Source organism: Macrobrachium nipponense, chromosome 3 (genome assembly GCF_015104395.2).
Source record: "Macrobrachium nipponense isolate FS-2020 chromosome 3, ASM1510439v2, whole genome shotgun sequence".
NCBI classification, from domain to species: Eukaryota; Metazoa; Arthropoda; class Malacostraca; order Decapoda; family Palaemonidae; genus Macrobrachium; species Macrobrachium nipponense.
Genome location: NC_087202.1, coordinates 102,178,097 through 102,195,006, shown reverse-complemented (window position 1 = coordinate 102,195,006; position 16,910 = coordinate 102,178,097). Strand labels below are relative to the sequence as shown.

At 41.7% G+C, this 16,910-nt stretch overlaps 1 protein-coding gene across 1 annotated transcript in view; it reads left to right on the top strand.

Moving 5' to 3' along the window:
• The window catches only part of LOC135221921 (spaetzle-processing enzyme-like), a 12,537-nt gene extending 7,993 nt beyond the window's left edge, over positions 1-4,544 (top strand). The window contains exons 4-8 of the mRNA XM_064259945.1: positions 1-140; positions 578-689; positions 2,156-2,355; positions 2,734-2,948; positions 4,114-4,544. The exon at positions 1-140 is cut by the window's left edge and continues 2 nt beyond it. Coding sequence (XP_064116015.1) covers positions 1-140; positions 578-689; positions 2,156-2,355; positions 2,734-2,948; positions 4,114-4,320 — 874 coding nt within the window. The 3' untranslated portion in view covers positions 4,321-4,544. The remainder of the gene's footprint in view (positions 141-577; positions 690-2,155; positions 2,356-2,733; positions 2,949-4,113) is intronic.
• The last annotated feature ends 12,366 nt before the right edge of the window (positions 4,545-16,910 follow it).

Here is a 16,910-nt window from a genome sequence, read left to right as displayed (position 1 = left end):
ATGTTGCCCTAAACCCTTAACCAGCAAACCATCCTTGCTGCCCAGAAACTGTGGGCAAGGTCCTAGTGTTCGGAGGATCGTGGGAGGCACCATTACCAGTCCTGGAGACTATCCGTGGATGGCTGTTTTCGGATATAAAGGTAAGACTTCAATGGAAAGGCACTAGTCAATGACTGGTTGGGTCGTTCATTTTTACCAACATTTCGGGTTAATCTATTCCATGATCAGGGCTACATAACAACATAAGAGATTAAATCAGAAATCTGTACAACCTTAAAAAATTGCCAAAATACCTAATATATTAGTACAGTACTTAGTTACATGATTTAGCAGTTGGATGATGATAGCTAGAGTTAAAATGAACAGAGTTTGGAAAGAAGTAATGCACTTACTTCAAAGCACATGTTGTGAAATACTTTGATATTGGTATGAAACATGGTATACAATACAAAGGCTTACTGTTAAGTTTCACATGGATTTGTGACAAAACTTCAACTTCCTCTTGTCACAGGAAGTATCCCAGGGCTTGGCTTTATAATTATTAATCATTCATTCATTCTCTTCTTCCTGAAAACAGAAGTTGGTTTTGACAGCGTAGAGTACCTTTGCGCGGGAGCTGTAATAAATGAACGGTACATCCTCACAGCTGCTCACTGTGTCACTCCGGATCTTCTGTCAGTGAAACCATTGTAAGTATTATGTCTGTCAACATACAGCTGTTTCGCCTTATTCATGTGCACAAAGCTTCCAAGACATTAGTTGCCTCAAGACTACCACACAGAAGGCTCATCAGCAGCACTTCAAGCTTCCTGCACCCTTCACTCTCTCTTGTGTGCACTCTTTCACTTCATGGATAGTAAGGCCTTCAGCTTTCCATCTATATAACCTTTTCTACATCCTTCTCTTTTACTTCCCACTATAACGCTTCTGAGTTATCCAGTCTTTTCACCAACCTGTCATCATCCATTCTTTCCACAAAACCGAACTATCTCTGAACAGTCAATCAAATTTGATAAACTTTGTCCCTTGTGCGCATCTAGAACTTTTCTCTTTACTTTCAATACTTTCAAACATCTCACAAAACTGTTTTCTAACAAACGCCAGATATCGCAGCTTCATCCTCGTCTAAATCCGCACTATGCTTTCCGTGTCAGTCCCTCTGATCTTTATTACTTTCCCAGTCTTAATCTCACTGTACGCCTTCCTTAGTACACTAAATATTACTTCAACAGTCACATTAACAAGCATTCTCAAACTTCACTACCTTTCTCCTTTCTTGTGACGTTTAACTCTACCTCTGCACTCGTCTACATTCAACAAATCTTCCAGATACCTACTCACTTCAATGACCTACGACTACAGTCACTTCAGATACACATACACGGGAATGTCTGTTACCATACAATTTCCATAGGGATCTTATCGCATGTATATCTCTATGGCAAAAAATTTAATGATAATAGTACTATAAAATTGCCACGGGGGGCTTTATATACATTTCTGTGTAACAAAATAGTTAATGGTTCAGAAATAATAATAATAATATCTATTAATGGCAGCAGTATTTCTATTATCATTATTTTTTGTTATCATATTTGCAGCTGTTAAAATTAGGGCATCTATAATCAATTATAAGCCTTGTCCCCACTAAAGCTGCGTATGTTCCTTCATGTACAGAATCTGCAATTCTGGAAATCTCTGATTGTTATGCTGCAAGACGGCATTTTCACTTCTTTATGACAAGGGAATCTATTGCATTGCTTTGATAACGCTTTCTTGCCACCTTTTGCGTAAGTTATTATTTCTCACTGAGATAAATGAACTGGCGTAAGAAAGTCACCACGGAATCAAGACTACAGTTTTATACGCACAAATTTGTATTGTTTCATTAACAAGAAACCTGTCTCCAAATGTTCACGTTTGCGAAAGTTCCCTTGCATAAGAGATCAAAGTCTGGTTACCGTAGAAAGTTGACAGTTGATGATGTTTTCGCCTGCGTTGGCGTTCATTACCTGGTTATCTATAGGACGGAGAACATAATCTAGTGAAACTTGGCAGGTATGTTTTTTAAAATTGCCCTCTCGAGATGAATAACTTTCTGAAGGCATCAAAGAGTGGCGGAGTTAATTATATTTGCCATTATTCCACTTAACAGGGAAGTGATTGGACTTGGTGACTGGGACCTCCGGCAGTTAGGCAAAGACTGTCAGAAGACCACAACTGGTGAGATCTGCTCAGCTCCCTCCGTCAACGTTACCTACGAGAAAATCATAATTCACCCGAATTACAATAAGAGAGGCTACCAGTCAGATGACATTGCCCTTGTCAGATTGTCTGAGAAGATTGATATCTCAGGTAAGGTTATTTTGTCAACTTGTGTAAAGCGTAAGTGAAGGAAAGACGGTTGTGGATTGCGATTGGTAATGCTTTTCTGTTTTTGTCGAAAGTCCGGCAGGAAAGAAGAGAATTTAAGACAGTATGTTTCGTTATAAACTGAATTATCTCATTTCAAGGTGGATTTAAGTTATTTATATGTATCTGATTATGAAGACGTTACAATTCAGAGTTTGTAACCATGTTATTGTCTAAAAAATTATTATGAAATTCTTTTCTAAAGATTTTTTGGTTTCTAAAGTTAACAACGCATCTAAGACGGAACTATTCTAGCTCCAAAGAACAGAATTACAAACCCAATCATAAAAAAATAATAATAACTTTGACTGAATCTTGCAGGTGTCTACATACACCCGGTGTGCCTACCCCCACAGGGCCTCTCTGCCCGCAATGCCATGTCTAGGCCTGACCTCGAAAGACCAGAGGCGCTTGCGACGGGATGGGGCATAACTGAGAATGGCACCACCAGCCCCCTCCTCCTGCAGGTCACTCTTCCCTACGTTGACAAGACTGCATGCAATTCGACCTTTAAAGGAAGCATTTTCGAAGAACAGGTGAGTTTTATTTCAGTCAGGCAGGGAGGATTGATTGCTTGATTTATATTTATTTGATTTATGTAGATTTTTGGCATTATGCCAAGCACTGGGGCAACTAAGGCCATTCGGCGCTGAAATTGGAATTGACAGTAAAAGGATTGGAAGGTGTTACAGGAGGAAAACCTCGCAGTTGCGCTATGAAACAATTGATAGGGGAGGGTGGACAGTGAGATGGAAGAAAGAGAATATGAATAAAGGTACAGTAAAAGGAATGAAAGTAGTTGCAGCTAGGGGCCGAAGGTACGCTACAAAGAACCTTAAGTAATGCCTACATTGCACCGAATGAGGTGCACTGACGGTGCTACCCCCCTAAGGGTGATTGATTAATAGACTTTTGGCACATATGCCAAGCACTGGGGCAACTAAGGTCATTCAGCGCTGAAACTGACATTGACAATAAAAGGTCTGAAGGGTGTAACAGGAAAACCTCGCAGTTGCACTGTGAATCAATTGTTATGAGAGAGTGGACAGTAAGATGGAAGAAAGAGAATAGGAATGGAAACGCAGCAAGCAGGGAAGAGGATGCCTGTCTGTAGCCCTTGTAGAACTCAATTTGTAATTCGGTCATGATAAATAAATGATTATCACAAAAGCCCGTTACAAACAGGCGTCATGTTCAGTGAACAGCAAGCCAGCCATTTGGATAATATTTTTCCTTGGCAGGTCTAATGTTTCTTGCGCTAACTCCAGTTCAGAATTAAAGGCAAATCAAGAAATTATCTGTCTCTATACATTTTTGGACGTAGTGTATTAGAATTCAAGGAATTCCATTATATCTCTTGTAATCCAATATGCCATCGCCTGCTTATGTTTAGCAGTGTCTAAATATTTAAGCAGGCTCTCTCTCTTGTAGTGCTACAAATTTGCCATCTCATGTAGACAAAATGGTTTTACTACCTCTCTCTCGTGATCATATTCGCCATCTAATTCCTATCTCCAACGCGTAACTTAAAGTTGACAAGTTGTTGTTCTTTAAGATTAAGCCAGCCTTGTGCTGGCACGGGCTCTTGCTCCTGGAGCAGCCCTTAACTGGATCTGTAAAAAAAAAAAAAAAAAAAAAAAAAAAGTGCTTTTGGCGGTTAAGTGAACAAGTGGTCACAGTCTTTATTTATGTTCTTTCCAGATCTGCATGGGAGGAGAGACCGGCAAAGACTCCTGCGGTGGAGACTCCGGAGGCCCTCTGGTTTTGGGAGGACCCCGAGGACCACCCTACCTACAGATTGGTGTCGTTTCGTACGGCCCCACCGCCTGTGGCTTGAGGGGAGTCCCGGGAATCTACACCGACGTCACCTTCTACAGGAACTGGATAGAAGAGACGTTGCAGCCTTGAGGGACAATATTTTCTTGTCATTGCATCGAAGGGAGAGCTTCGGTTTCAGAGCTCCTCTCTTTCTCTCCAGTGACTGGACAAGGGAACATTGCAATCTTGAAGGCTTCATTGGGGCCTGAATCCAAGTATCCTGATTTTAAATTAAGTAAACGTACTGTGTATAGTCATGTCATTGTTGCCAAAGGTTTTATATTTATTCAGTAAATGTTAGTTATGTATTGTAAGCTGCCTGTTATTCAGTCCTTGAAATTCACTTTTGCTAACTTTTAGTCCTGTGTTCAGGACTCAATACCACTGATACCAGCCCTTTATGAGGAGTTCTTTTCAGTGTCGAATGGTTTGATATCAATAGGTTTGATTTTGATTTATAGAGGTTTTTGGCTTTATGCCAAGCACTAGAGCAACTAGGCCATTCAGCGCTGGAACGGAAATTGACAGTAGTAAAAGGTTTAAAAGGTGTCACAGGAGGAAAACCTCACAGTTGCAGTATGTATCAATTGTTAGGATAGGGTGGCCAGTAAGATAGAAGAAAGAAAATATGAATGGAGGTACAGTGCCCTTCGAAGGGACGCTGCTAAGAACCCTTAGTAATGCCTACATTGCACCAAATGAGGTGCACTGACGGCACTAACCCCCTATGGGGGATATCTATAAGGCAAACGAAATTAAAGTCTAAAGATGCGTTAAAAATTTAAACAATTATCCAGATTTTCCATAGTTGATGCTAGCGAGTTTTTTTAAAACCTACTCGAAAAGTTGACATGCATCTTATTGGTCTATAGTGAAAACCAGAACCGCAAGAAAATCCGAAAAGACAGGGAGGTTTCTATCTTAAAACCAAATAATGAAATTCTTCATCACGTGATAAAAGCATAATTTACCAGGATTCTGGAAACGGGAGAAAGCACGGAATTCCACCAAAGCAATTTAAAATGATATAATACCCGTGAAAGAAATAACCCCTATCTCGAAATGTAATAATAATGATAATATAATTTATGCCAAAGGCCAAGCGTTGATACCTTTGATGTCATTCAGCACAGAAACGGAAATTTACAAAAGTGTTTGGAAAGTGTAACAGGAGGAAAACTTCGCAGTTGCACTATGGATCAACTGTTAGGCGGTGGAAATTAAGATGGAAGAAAGAGCATGAGCAGAGCTAGAGTAAAAAGTAATGAAAGGGGTTGTAGCCAGGAGCCGAAGGGACCCTTCAAAGAACCTTGAGTAATGTCTACAGTCACCGCATGAGGTGCACTTTTTTGTTTTTTGCTTTCTTAATCTCTATTTCTACTTTTGTTAATGCATTTTCTATACAATATGTGGTTATAATTTGCCATTTCTATATAACTGGTATTTGTCATATATATATATATATATATATCTATAATATATATATATATATATATATAATATAAATAACTTGATCACGAAGTATATAAAACGTGATGCTATGTATAAATAAAGGTTTTGCCACGAAGGAAAATGAAAGGTGAGAGAGCCAAGAACTTTCGGTCTAACACGACCCTTGACTTAGGCACAACTGATCATACAGAGCAAAAACATAGTAAAAATTGACTTAATATCCAAGCTGACATTACAAGATTAGCATATGGTCCAATTTCACTTAACAGAAACGAGAAAACACCTGAGGTCAAGATTAGCGATTTTTAGGCAGCCACACCTTGGAGGAGCACACAAGTGGTCAACAGATGATTCATCCAGAGAACAATACATTTTGAAAAACAAGGAGGCATATACGACTTAGTAACATGAATTTTACAAAAATCTTCCAAAAAATGAGTGAAAAGACGAAAATAGCATACAAATATAGCGAGAGAGAGAGAGAGAGAGAGAGAGAGAGAGAGAGAGAGAGAGAGATAATAACTATATACAAGTGGGACTAATTAATTAGTAGTTCATTTATTTTAAGGTCCTTCATAAACATTTTACAAATATATGGGTCCAAATGGTACAATCCCAGACTAAGATTTAGGTTGTTTTTATTAGTGATTTGTATAATTGCTGATTACAGTAAATTTCTTGAAACATAATCATTAGACTTAGCAATTACAGAGGTATCGCCCCAATGAATACATATGCTGCTTAATACGTACACATAAATTTTTGACTGACCGACGTAAAAAGATGGGCAATCCTTACAAGGAATTTTGTAAATGATGTTATTTGTTTCGGGACTATTCTTAATTAGCATATCTTTAATGGTATTGTTATGAGAGAACACTACATTAACATTAAACGATTTAAATATTGATTTTATGGTTTCAAATCCACGAAAGTAAGGGAAGCTAAGTGCATTTTTAGGAGTTTCTTTTTCATTACTAGCAACACTATAAAACTTTTTGTGAGTTTTTTGATAACATAAATCAATTATATGAGGTGGGTAGCAGAGATCGTTTCCTATCTTTTTTATGTATTCTATTTCTTGGTCAAGATATTGTGGACTCGTAATACGCAAAGCACGTAAGAGCATAGAAGAAAAAATATAAATTTTAATATTAAGATGGTGGCCAGAATAAAAATGTACATATGTTAAATTATTTGTGGGTTTTCTATAAATACTGAATTTACATTGGAAAGATTCTCTATGTATTAATACATCTAAGAAAGGGATGACATTGTTATTTTCAATTTCAACAGTGAAGTTTATGGATGGCACTAAATTATTGAATTTAGACAATAAATCATTTACATCGATACCAACAGGTAAGACTACTAATATGTCATCTACATATCTGTACCATATTAAGGGGACAGGTGTGATATTCGGGAGGTGTTGTCTTTCAAAAAATTCCATATATAAGTTTGAAAGGAGAGGTGATAAAGGGTTACCCATGGCCATACCAAATATTTGTTGGTAATATTCTCAATTAAAATAAATCTGCAATCACAAATACACAACTTAATCAATGAAATTATGTGACTAACGGACATAGGTAATTCATGCAATACAAGTTCATTACTTAAATATTATAGCACAGAGTCAATAGGGACTTTTGTAAACAAGGAACATACATCAAAACTGACAAAGATATCACTAGGGTTTAGTACAATGTTATTTAATTTTTCCACAAGATCAAGAGAATTCCGGATGTGTGAATTAGATACAGTTCCAAGTAGCGGGGATAACAATTTAGTAATATATTTCGACAGTTTACAAGCAATTGATCCTACAGTACTAATAATTGGGCACATAGGTTTGTTTTCCTTATGAGTTTTAACTAGGCCATATAAATAAGATAATGAGGGACACTTTACAGTTAATTTACACAAGAGTTCTTTTTTATCTTTAAGAATTTGTTTCATATTGATATGAAAGTTTTTTATTACTTGGTCCAACGGATTTTTTGTGAGTTTTTTGTAAGGTGTTTCATACTCTAATAAAGTATGCATGCGTGATAAGTAGTTAGTTTTGTCTAGAACTATTAAACTATAGGATTTATGAGACTTAGTAATGTGTAAGCTATTATCATTCTTCAATTCTTTTAAACTTTTTCTGTAGCGAGCGGGGAAGTTATTTTCATGATAGGCATACGTACCACTCACTATATGTCATGCCTTTGATAATTGATAATGTCTAAATGATTTTGTGGTAGGTCACAGTCTTTTTCAAACTTATATATAGAGATGTCGCTGTTAATAAAGCTGAAGGTTTGTTACAAATGAAGAAAAACAACCCAAAGCCTAATGCACGCACTGCATTATCACTTATTTGTTTGCTTGATAAATTCACCACACAATCACTCCTAGCATTATCGGTCCAATCACTGTTGTCGATAAGGTTGTCTAATTTTATATCCAGTTTTGTAATCAAAGTGTCTGTACTTCTATGAAGTTTTCCATATATTTCTTGCCTTAATGCGTGTTTCCAATCAGCGGGATCGAATAGTTGAAATTACGTCGGGCTTTTTCCAGCTCTTTAAATAAATGAACTACTAATTAATTAGTCCCACATGTATATACTTATTCTCTCTCTCTCTTGCTCGCTATATTTGTATCCTATTTTCGTATTTTTTTTGGAATATTTTTGTAAAATTTTGTTACCAAGTCGTATATGCCTGCTTGTTTTTCAAAATGTATTGTTCTCTGGATGAATCATCTATTGGCCACGTGTGTGCTGCCTAAAAATCGATTATCTTGCCCTCAGGCGTTTTCTCGTTTCTGTTAAGTGAAACCGTGTTAGACGAAAGTTCTTGGCTCTCTAGCCTTTCATTTTCCTTCGTGGCAAAACCTTTATATATATTATTATCTATACTATATATTATATCTATATATATATATATCTATATAGATATATATATATATATTATTCTATATATATAATATTAAATATATTCATATAATATATAAAATTATCTTATTCTATATATATCTCTATATCTACATATATATATATATATATATATATATATTATACATATATATATATATATATAAAGGTTTTTTTGCCACGAAGGAAAAAATGAAAAAGCGAGTTAGCCGAAAGTACTCGGCTAACTCGCTTTTTCATTTTTTCCGTCGTGGCAAAAAAACCTTTATTTATACATAGCATTACGTTTTATATACTTCGTGATCAAGTTATTCATATATATATATAAATATATATATATATATATATATATATATATATACATATACATGTATATATATATATTATATACATATTTTTTTTATCAACATGTGTTTATGGTTGGATCCCACAAAGACTAACATGACGATGTTATCATCATCTCATGATACGCGTGAGACCTCCCTATTTGTTGAGGATCAGATCCACATGAAGGCTTATTTCCATATATTTTATTTGCTAGTGGTCCAACAGGTTGGGTTGCTGATATTAAACATAACAAAAAAGGGAATGTATCGAAAGAAAAGTTATCTTCATATCACGCAAAGTTGATCATTGAACTTTTTCTTTACAATTCAATTTTGCAATTGATACATCTCGTTGTAAATGATGGTGATATGCATTGACAACCGTGTAATGGAATATGAAATTTAGTCCAAAGGCCAAGCTATGGGACCTATGAGGTCAATCAACGCTGGAACGAAAATTGAGACTAGAAAGGCTTGAAAGCTGTAACATGAGGAATTCCTCAGACTTGAACTATGAAACAAGTGTTAGGAGAGGGTGGATAGCAAGATGGAAAAGAGAGAACATGAATAGAGGTACAATAAAAAGAACGAAAGGAGTTGTAGCTAGGAGCTAAAGGGACGCTGCTAAGAACCATTTGAGACCATGCCAAGCACTCCCTAGACCAATCAGTGTGTTCAACTGTAACATGGTTGGGCCTTGGAGGAATAATGGTTTCATTATTCCTCCAAGGGTTGAGCAATTTAGGATACTCAGGCACTAAAGAGCACTAGGCCGCTAATGGGTGCTCTGGTGTGTTCAAATGCTTGGGTGCCAGAGGGAAATTCGTCGCCACATGCAGCACAGGTGCAAATGGAAACTCGAGAACAAGTGGGAGCTCAGGCACTACCTACTACTCGAGAGCACGGAGATCAGGCGCCAATGGGAGGTTTCTCCTACAATAAGAGTATGTTTCTTTGATGAAGAAAATTGCCTTGGCATTAGCACAGGACATTCTGGCGGAAAATGCTCTGGAGAATCTTAAAACTACACAATGGTAGCAAGGGATCCCTAAAATGCTTACACAGCACTGCTGGAGAGCGAACACGGTCTGCTGCGGGCCTTTTCAGTGGCTGCGATGCATCACTAAAGTGCCATCTGCAATTCCACTCCAGGCTGGAAGACTCAGAACTACAGGACAGCTGACTCACTTCTATCTGGATGCCTTTCCAACTGTCATCCAAAGTCGTGCCTAGGAGGCTACAACAGGTCTGACTGAAGGGCCACCTGTTTGTGGGCAGATCCCACCTACCTCTCTTGGGCTTCCAGTATAATTGCTTCCATGTGTAGGGGAGTATGCCAGTGAACTTTGCCTAAGAGCATTGGTGGGACTAACAGGAACCTCCTCCACTGTCACTTCAGCAGCACTTACTATCCACTTTGTCCAGAAGGAATTTCACTGATAAGACCAACTGGGCCAATGTGTGCTCTATTAGACCTATCCTCTGATAAAAACTGCAATTCATTTTGGATCCTCCGATCAAAATTACAATTCATTTTGGACTCAAGACTGGCAAGGGGGTTGGGGTCCAATGTGAGAGAGCTGGGTAAAGGAGCAGGTTGATTAGTTAAAAGTATTAGGAATGGGGGACAAGAAGGAGCAGGTACAGAAATGATGGGAACATCTACAGAAGACTTTACATAACTATCTAAGGTCCTAATCCCTACTGTTTTACTCTTGACTCTATCAGCTGCTTTACATTTCCTGTCCTTGTCTAATTCTTTAAATGTGATTCTAATACCCTCCATTTTTTAGCATCCCAGTCAAAACACTCATTACAGGTCAAATTAATAGAACACACGTCCCCTACTTTCCATACACAGTGTGTGAATCTCGTTTGGCTTTTGTTAGTTTCATATTGTAGCCCTTGCTGCAGTACCGAACCGTAAGCTAGTTGCACTCAAGTCGGACATAAGATTAACCTATAAATCAATATAAGTAAATTCCAGTAATAGAGTCTTGTTACTAAAGAATCTAATGGAAAACGACAAAATACAGAGTGAAAGGCTACCAATACATCACCAAAGGGAGAAAAACGCTGATGGAAAAATAAACGAAAACCAAAATCAAGCCAACTGCTCATAATTGAACTTCAGTTGAGAGCCGGCAGAAAACTATTGACGGCTCTCAGCTGCATTGTTCCTTCCTTACCCTGAAAGTTGGCAGGGCCAATTTACCTTAAAAAACTGGCGTTACCATGAATTTCAAAATTTTAAGCTGCCAACAAGTGAAACTTAAGCAACATAATTACTTGGTAAGTTATATGTATGATTCCGTTTTATTTTGTTCCATTTGGGATATCACATTCAAGTCTTGGTTTAACCAAATGTAAATATACTATAAAATGTTATTCCATATTTCCAGTAATCTGGTGGGGGGGGTTTAGTTTTGCTTTTGCCAGAAACAAAAAATGATATTGTTATGATACAATGAAGTTTGTTTATACTTACCTGGCAGATATATATATAGCTGTATTCTCCGAAGTCCGACAGAATTTCAAAACTTACGACACACGCAGTGGGAGGCCAGGTGGTTAGTACCCATTCCCGCCGCTGGGAGGCGGGTATCAGGAACCATTCCCATTTTCTATTCAGATTTTCTAGTGCCACTGTCTCCTGAGGGGAGGTGGGTGGGCACTTTGATTATATATATCTGGCAGGTAAGTATGAACAAACTTCATTGTATCATAACAATATCATTTTGTTCATGAAACTTACCTGTCAGATATATACATATAGCTGAATCCCACCATTGGAGGTGGGAAGAGACAGAATAGGATTTAGGAAACAAATTACATGTAGATGATTGACATCTTGGTTCCTTACCTGTTAGCATAGCTGACTCCGTGATTACTGTCACCTAAGTCTGCTTCTGCTTTACTAGAGTCTCCAGCAAGGTAGTGACCTATATAGCTGGTGAGTTCTAGATGATCTGCCAACGGGGGCGTGACCACAATGCGACTAGACCATATTGACCATACTATGAGGGCAACGTAGCAAAAAACCACCACCTGACCAAGCCCATCATAAGTTAATCCCACATAACTTAGGCTAAAGAATGGGAAGTCCGCCTTTGGCGGCCGACCCAACCACCATAAACAAATACAATAAAATTAAAAACTCTCCTAACCATTTTCTACAGGATAGGATGAGTGCTACTTCCTGCCCCCAAGATTGTATCTGCGGAAATGTATGGCCCTAACGAGCAGCAGTTCTCATATGTCGTCTTCACATCCCGCAGGTAGTGTGAAGCGAACAGACAGTTGCTTCGCCAAAAGGTGGCGCCCAGGATGTCACTGAGTGCCATGTTCTTTTGAAATGCCACCGAGGTTGCGATGGCCCTCAGCTCATGAGCATTAACTCTTCGTTTTCTCTAAATAAAACTTGAGAGCCCTGACAGGGCACAGGACTCTCTCTGGCTCTTGCCCAATAATTTCTGCCATCCCCTTGATCTCGAAGCTCTTGGGCCAAGGGTTAGACGGGTTTTCATTCTTGGCTAAGAACGAAGGGCTTAAGGAACATACCGCATTATGTTCCCTAAAGCCTATATGTTTGCTGATGGCTTGAACCTCGCTAACCCTCTTTGCCGTAGCTAGAGCGGTTAGAAGAATAGCCTTTCTGGTCCCGTCCTTTAATGTTGCAGAATGGAGAGGTTCGAAAGGATTCGACATCAGGAACTTCAATACTACGTCTAAGTTCCATGACGGAAGCTTTGGTTGAGCCACTTTAGAGGTTTCAAAAGACCTCAAAAGATTGTGAAGGTCTTTGTTGTTCGAAAGATCCAAACCTCTGTGTCTAAAGACCGCTGACAACATACTCTTAGACCCTCTAATAGTTGGGACTGCCAGCTTATCAACTTTCCTCAGATGAAGGAGGAAGTCGGCAATCTGATTCACAGAGGTCGTGGTGGAGGATATGCCCTTCTTCCTGCACCATCTCCTGAAAACGGCCCACTTCGATTGGTACACTGCAAGAGAGGAAGCTCTCCTCGCACTGGCAATAGCTCTTGCCACTGGTCTTGAAAAACCTCTCGCTCTGGCCAACTTCTCGATAGTCTGAACGCAGTCAGACTCAGAGTGGGGAGGTTTTTGTGGTACCTCTCGAAGTGGGGCTGTTTGAGTAGATCGACTCTCCCGGGCAGGGTCCTTGGGAAGTCCACTAGGAAGGACATGACCTCTGTGAACCAGTCGCTCGAAGGCCAAAACAGGGCGATCAGCGTCATCCTCGCTCTCTCTGACGCCGCAAACTTCTGGATCACTTCTCCCAAGAACTTGAACGGGGGAAAGGCATAAACGTCCATCCCTGTCCAATCCCATAGGATGGCGTCTATCGCTACTGCTCCTGGATCAAGAACAGGGAAGCAGTAAAGAGGAAGCCTCTTCGTCTTCGACGTTGCGAAGAGGTCTACCAAGGGACATCCCCATAGTCTCCACAACTCGTGACATACCTCTAGATGAAGAGTCCACTCGGTCGTAAGCAGTTGCTGCCGTCGACTGAGAAGATCTGCACGGATGTTCTGAACTCCTGCAACGAACCTCGTGATGATCGTTACGTTCCGTGCTTGTGCCCACAGCAGGATTTCTTTTGCTAACTTGAACAGGGATCGAGAGTGTGTTCCTCCCTGCTTCTTGAGATACGTCAGAGCTGTGGTATTGTCTGAGTTGATCTGGACTACTCGGCCAGAAACTCGTTCTTCGAAGAACTGGAGAGCCAACCGAATTGCTCCCAATTCTTTTAGATTTATGTGCCAGGACATCTGTTCCCCTCTCCAGATGCCTGACACTTCTTCCTTTCCCAGTGTTGCTCCCCAACCCGCCGTGGACGCGTCGGAAAACAACACTAGATCGGGGCTCAGAAGGCTGAGAGAAACGCCTTCTACCAGCTTTACAGGATTGTGCCACCACCTTAGGTGATCCTTGACAGACTGAGAGATGCTCAGAGTTACTTCCAGATCCTCCTTGTTTTCCCAGTTCTCCGCAAGGAAAAACTGGAGCGGTCTGAGATGCAGTCTCCCCAGGGAAACAAACTTCTCCAGCGAGGAAATGGTCCCCAGCAGACTCATCCATTCCCTCACCGAGCATGTTTCCTTCCCCAAGAAGGCTGACACTTTGTCTAAGCAGTTCTGCTGACGTTTCAGGGATGGAAAAGCTCGAAAAGTCACTGAATCCATCTGAATCCCCAGATACACAATGGACTGTGTAGGGGTCAGATGGGAATTTTCGAAGTTTACCAAAAGTCCTAGGGACTTCGTCAATAGTAGCGTCGTATGAAGGTCCTCCAGACACCTCGACTCCGACGATGCTCGAATGAGCCAATCGTCCAGGTAGAGTGAGACTCTTATCCTTGAGAGGTGAAGCCATCTCGCCACATTCCTCATCAGAAGTGTGAAAACCATCGGTGCTGTGCTGAGCCCGAAGCAGAGAGCTCTGAACTGAAAGACCTGCCCCTTTAAGACAAACCTCAGGTACTTCCTTGACTGAGGATGGATAGGGACGAGAAAGTATGCGTCTTGGACGTCTAAAGAAACCATCCAGTCGCCTGGTCTTAAGGCTCCTAGAACGGACAGACATTTCCATCTTGAATTTGTCCTTCTTGACAAAAAGATTCAGCCTGCTGACGTCCAGGACAGGTCTCCATCCCCAAGACTGCTTCGGCACCAGGAACAACCTGTTGTAGAAGCCTGGGGACTCCAGAGCTAGAACCTGTTCTACAGCTCTCTTCTCGAGCATTTGCTCGAGCAGATCGAACAGAATCTGTTGCTTCGCTGGGTGGTAGGAGGGCGACAGACCTATGGGCTTCGTGCTCAACGGTGGAGTTTCCAGGAATGGGATCTTGTATCCCCTTTCGATGACTTCGAGGGACCAGCTGTCCGTCCCTCTTATTTTCCAGGCTTCTGCAAAGGATAAGAGCCTGGCTCCGACAGGCGTCTGAAGGCCCGACACGTCACTTCTTACCCCTGGGTTTGGAAGGGGTTCTGCCTCTAGAGAGACCTCTTCCTCGAGGAGACGCTCTCGAGGAAGCTCCGCCACGAAAGGGCTTCTGCTTCTTGGAAGTCTGAGCAAGTGGAGTTGTAGAATGGGCTGCAAGAAGTCTGGAAGACTGAGCCAGGAGGTCTTGGGTCGCCTTTTCCAGAAGACTGACTGCTAGATCCTTTACCATCGACTGCGGGAAGAGATGGCTAGATAGAGGGGCAAACAGCAACTCTGCCCTCTGAGATGGAGACACCGACTTCGCTGTGAAGTTGCAATATAAGGCTCTCTTCTTAAGAAGCCCCGTAGAAAAGTGGGAAGCCAGCTCATCAGAACCATCCCTGACTGCCTTATCCATACAGGCTAAGACACTGGACAGCTCCTCAAAAGAGAGTGAGTCCAGACTCCGAGACTGCAGGTCCAGGGCTCCCAAACACCAATCTAAGAAGTTAAAGACCTCTATCATCCTAAACAGCCCTTTCAGATGATGGTCTAACTCTGAAAGCATCCAGGAAACCTTTGCAGAGGACAGGAGAGACCTCCTAGGAGTGTCTACCAGGCTGGCAAAGTCCCCCTGGGAAGAGGAAGGAACTCTCAAACCAGCTTCCTCTCCCGTCTCGTACCAAATGCCCGCCCTTCCGCTCAACCTCGCTGGAGGCAGGGCAAAGGAAGTCTTGCCTTGGGCCTTTCTGGAGTCCATCCAGTCATGGATTCTCTTGAAAGCTCTCTTCGTAGAGAGTGACGTGGCCATCTTGATTAAGTCTGGCACTTTCCTCGTCTTCGACGAAGCCAACTGCGAAGGAGGAGAGCGAGGGGCCGAGGGCTGAAACTTGTCGCCAAACAAGTCCCTCAAAAGGCGGGCCAAAACCTTGTAGTCTGATGATGAAGACGAAGCAGGCTCCTCTTCATCCGCAGGCTGAGACTCACCCGAAGACTCTCCCTCATCCACAGGAGCAACAGAAGAGTCCTTAAAAGACCGTGAAGCAATTAAACCTTGAGGCCCAGCTCGCAAAAGGGGTCTCCTATGCGAAGAAGGGTCCGTAGAACAAGGCCGGGTATCCTTGACGGCATACTCTGATGATCAGCGAAAGGGGCGCCCTGCCGAGCGTCCTTGCAAGTGTCCTGAAGAGCGTCTTGGTGAGTATCTCGATGAACGTCATGAAAAGCGTCCTGACGCGTCCTGACGGGACGCAGTAGCAACAGAAGCGTCATAGCGAGCAGCCTGAAAGGCGTCCTGCTGAGCAGCACGCTGAGCGTCATGAAGAAGAGCGCGAGGACCGTCATGGCAAGAAGTACGGCGATCGTTGCCAAGACGAGCCTTACGGTCTAGAGAGCGTCCTGCATGACGCTCATCGATACTTCTAGATAAGTGCTGAGGAGGTAAACAAGATCTAGAAGGCAACAAAGCAGAAGAGGGAGATGAACGAGGAGAAGGAGAGGGGGACTGCCTGGACCTCTTGATAGGCAGCCTCGAATCCTTCCTGCGGTGACGAGGCTCTGCCTCCCTCTTGGCGAAAAACGAGGCCAACTGCTGCTGCATATCTAGGAGAATCTTCTTAGAAGGAGAAGATTTCCGATCAGGGGAAGGGCTGATCCTGTGAGAAGACGTACGGCAAGGGGACGCCTTCTTCCTTCTCACAGGAACAACCTTAGAGCGACTGGGGCGCTCAAAAGTGTCATCCTCCGATGACATCCTGGTCCTCTTCTGCAGTGGAAAGGCGTCAAAACATTCAGGCGACGACTGCAACGCAGGTCGAGAAAGAGGACGTGAGGTGTCCTCTTCTCTAAAGCTTCTCTTGAGAGGGTGAGAGTCCTTCCGAGTGCTCCAACCCCTGCGCAGGGAGGACGCCTATGAGGACGAGAAGCAATCCTTAAGGAATCGTGCACGTGCACGATCCTTGGCAGCCTGGGAAGCGTCATCAGGTCCTGCCGAAGGGACGCCAGATCAGTGGGGAGTCCCCGTAACCCTC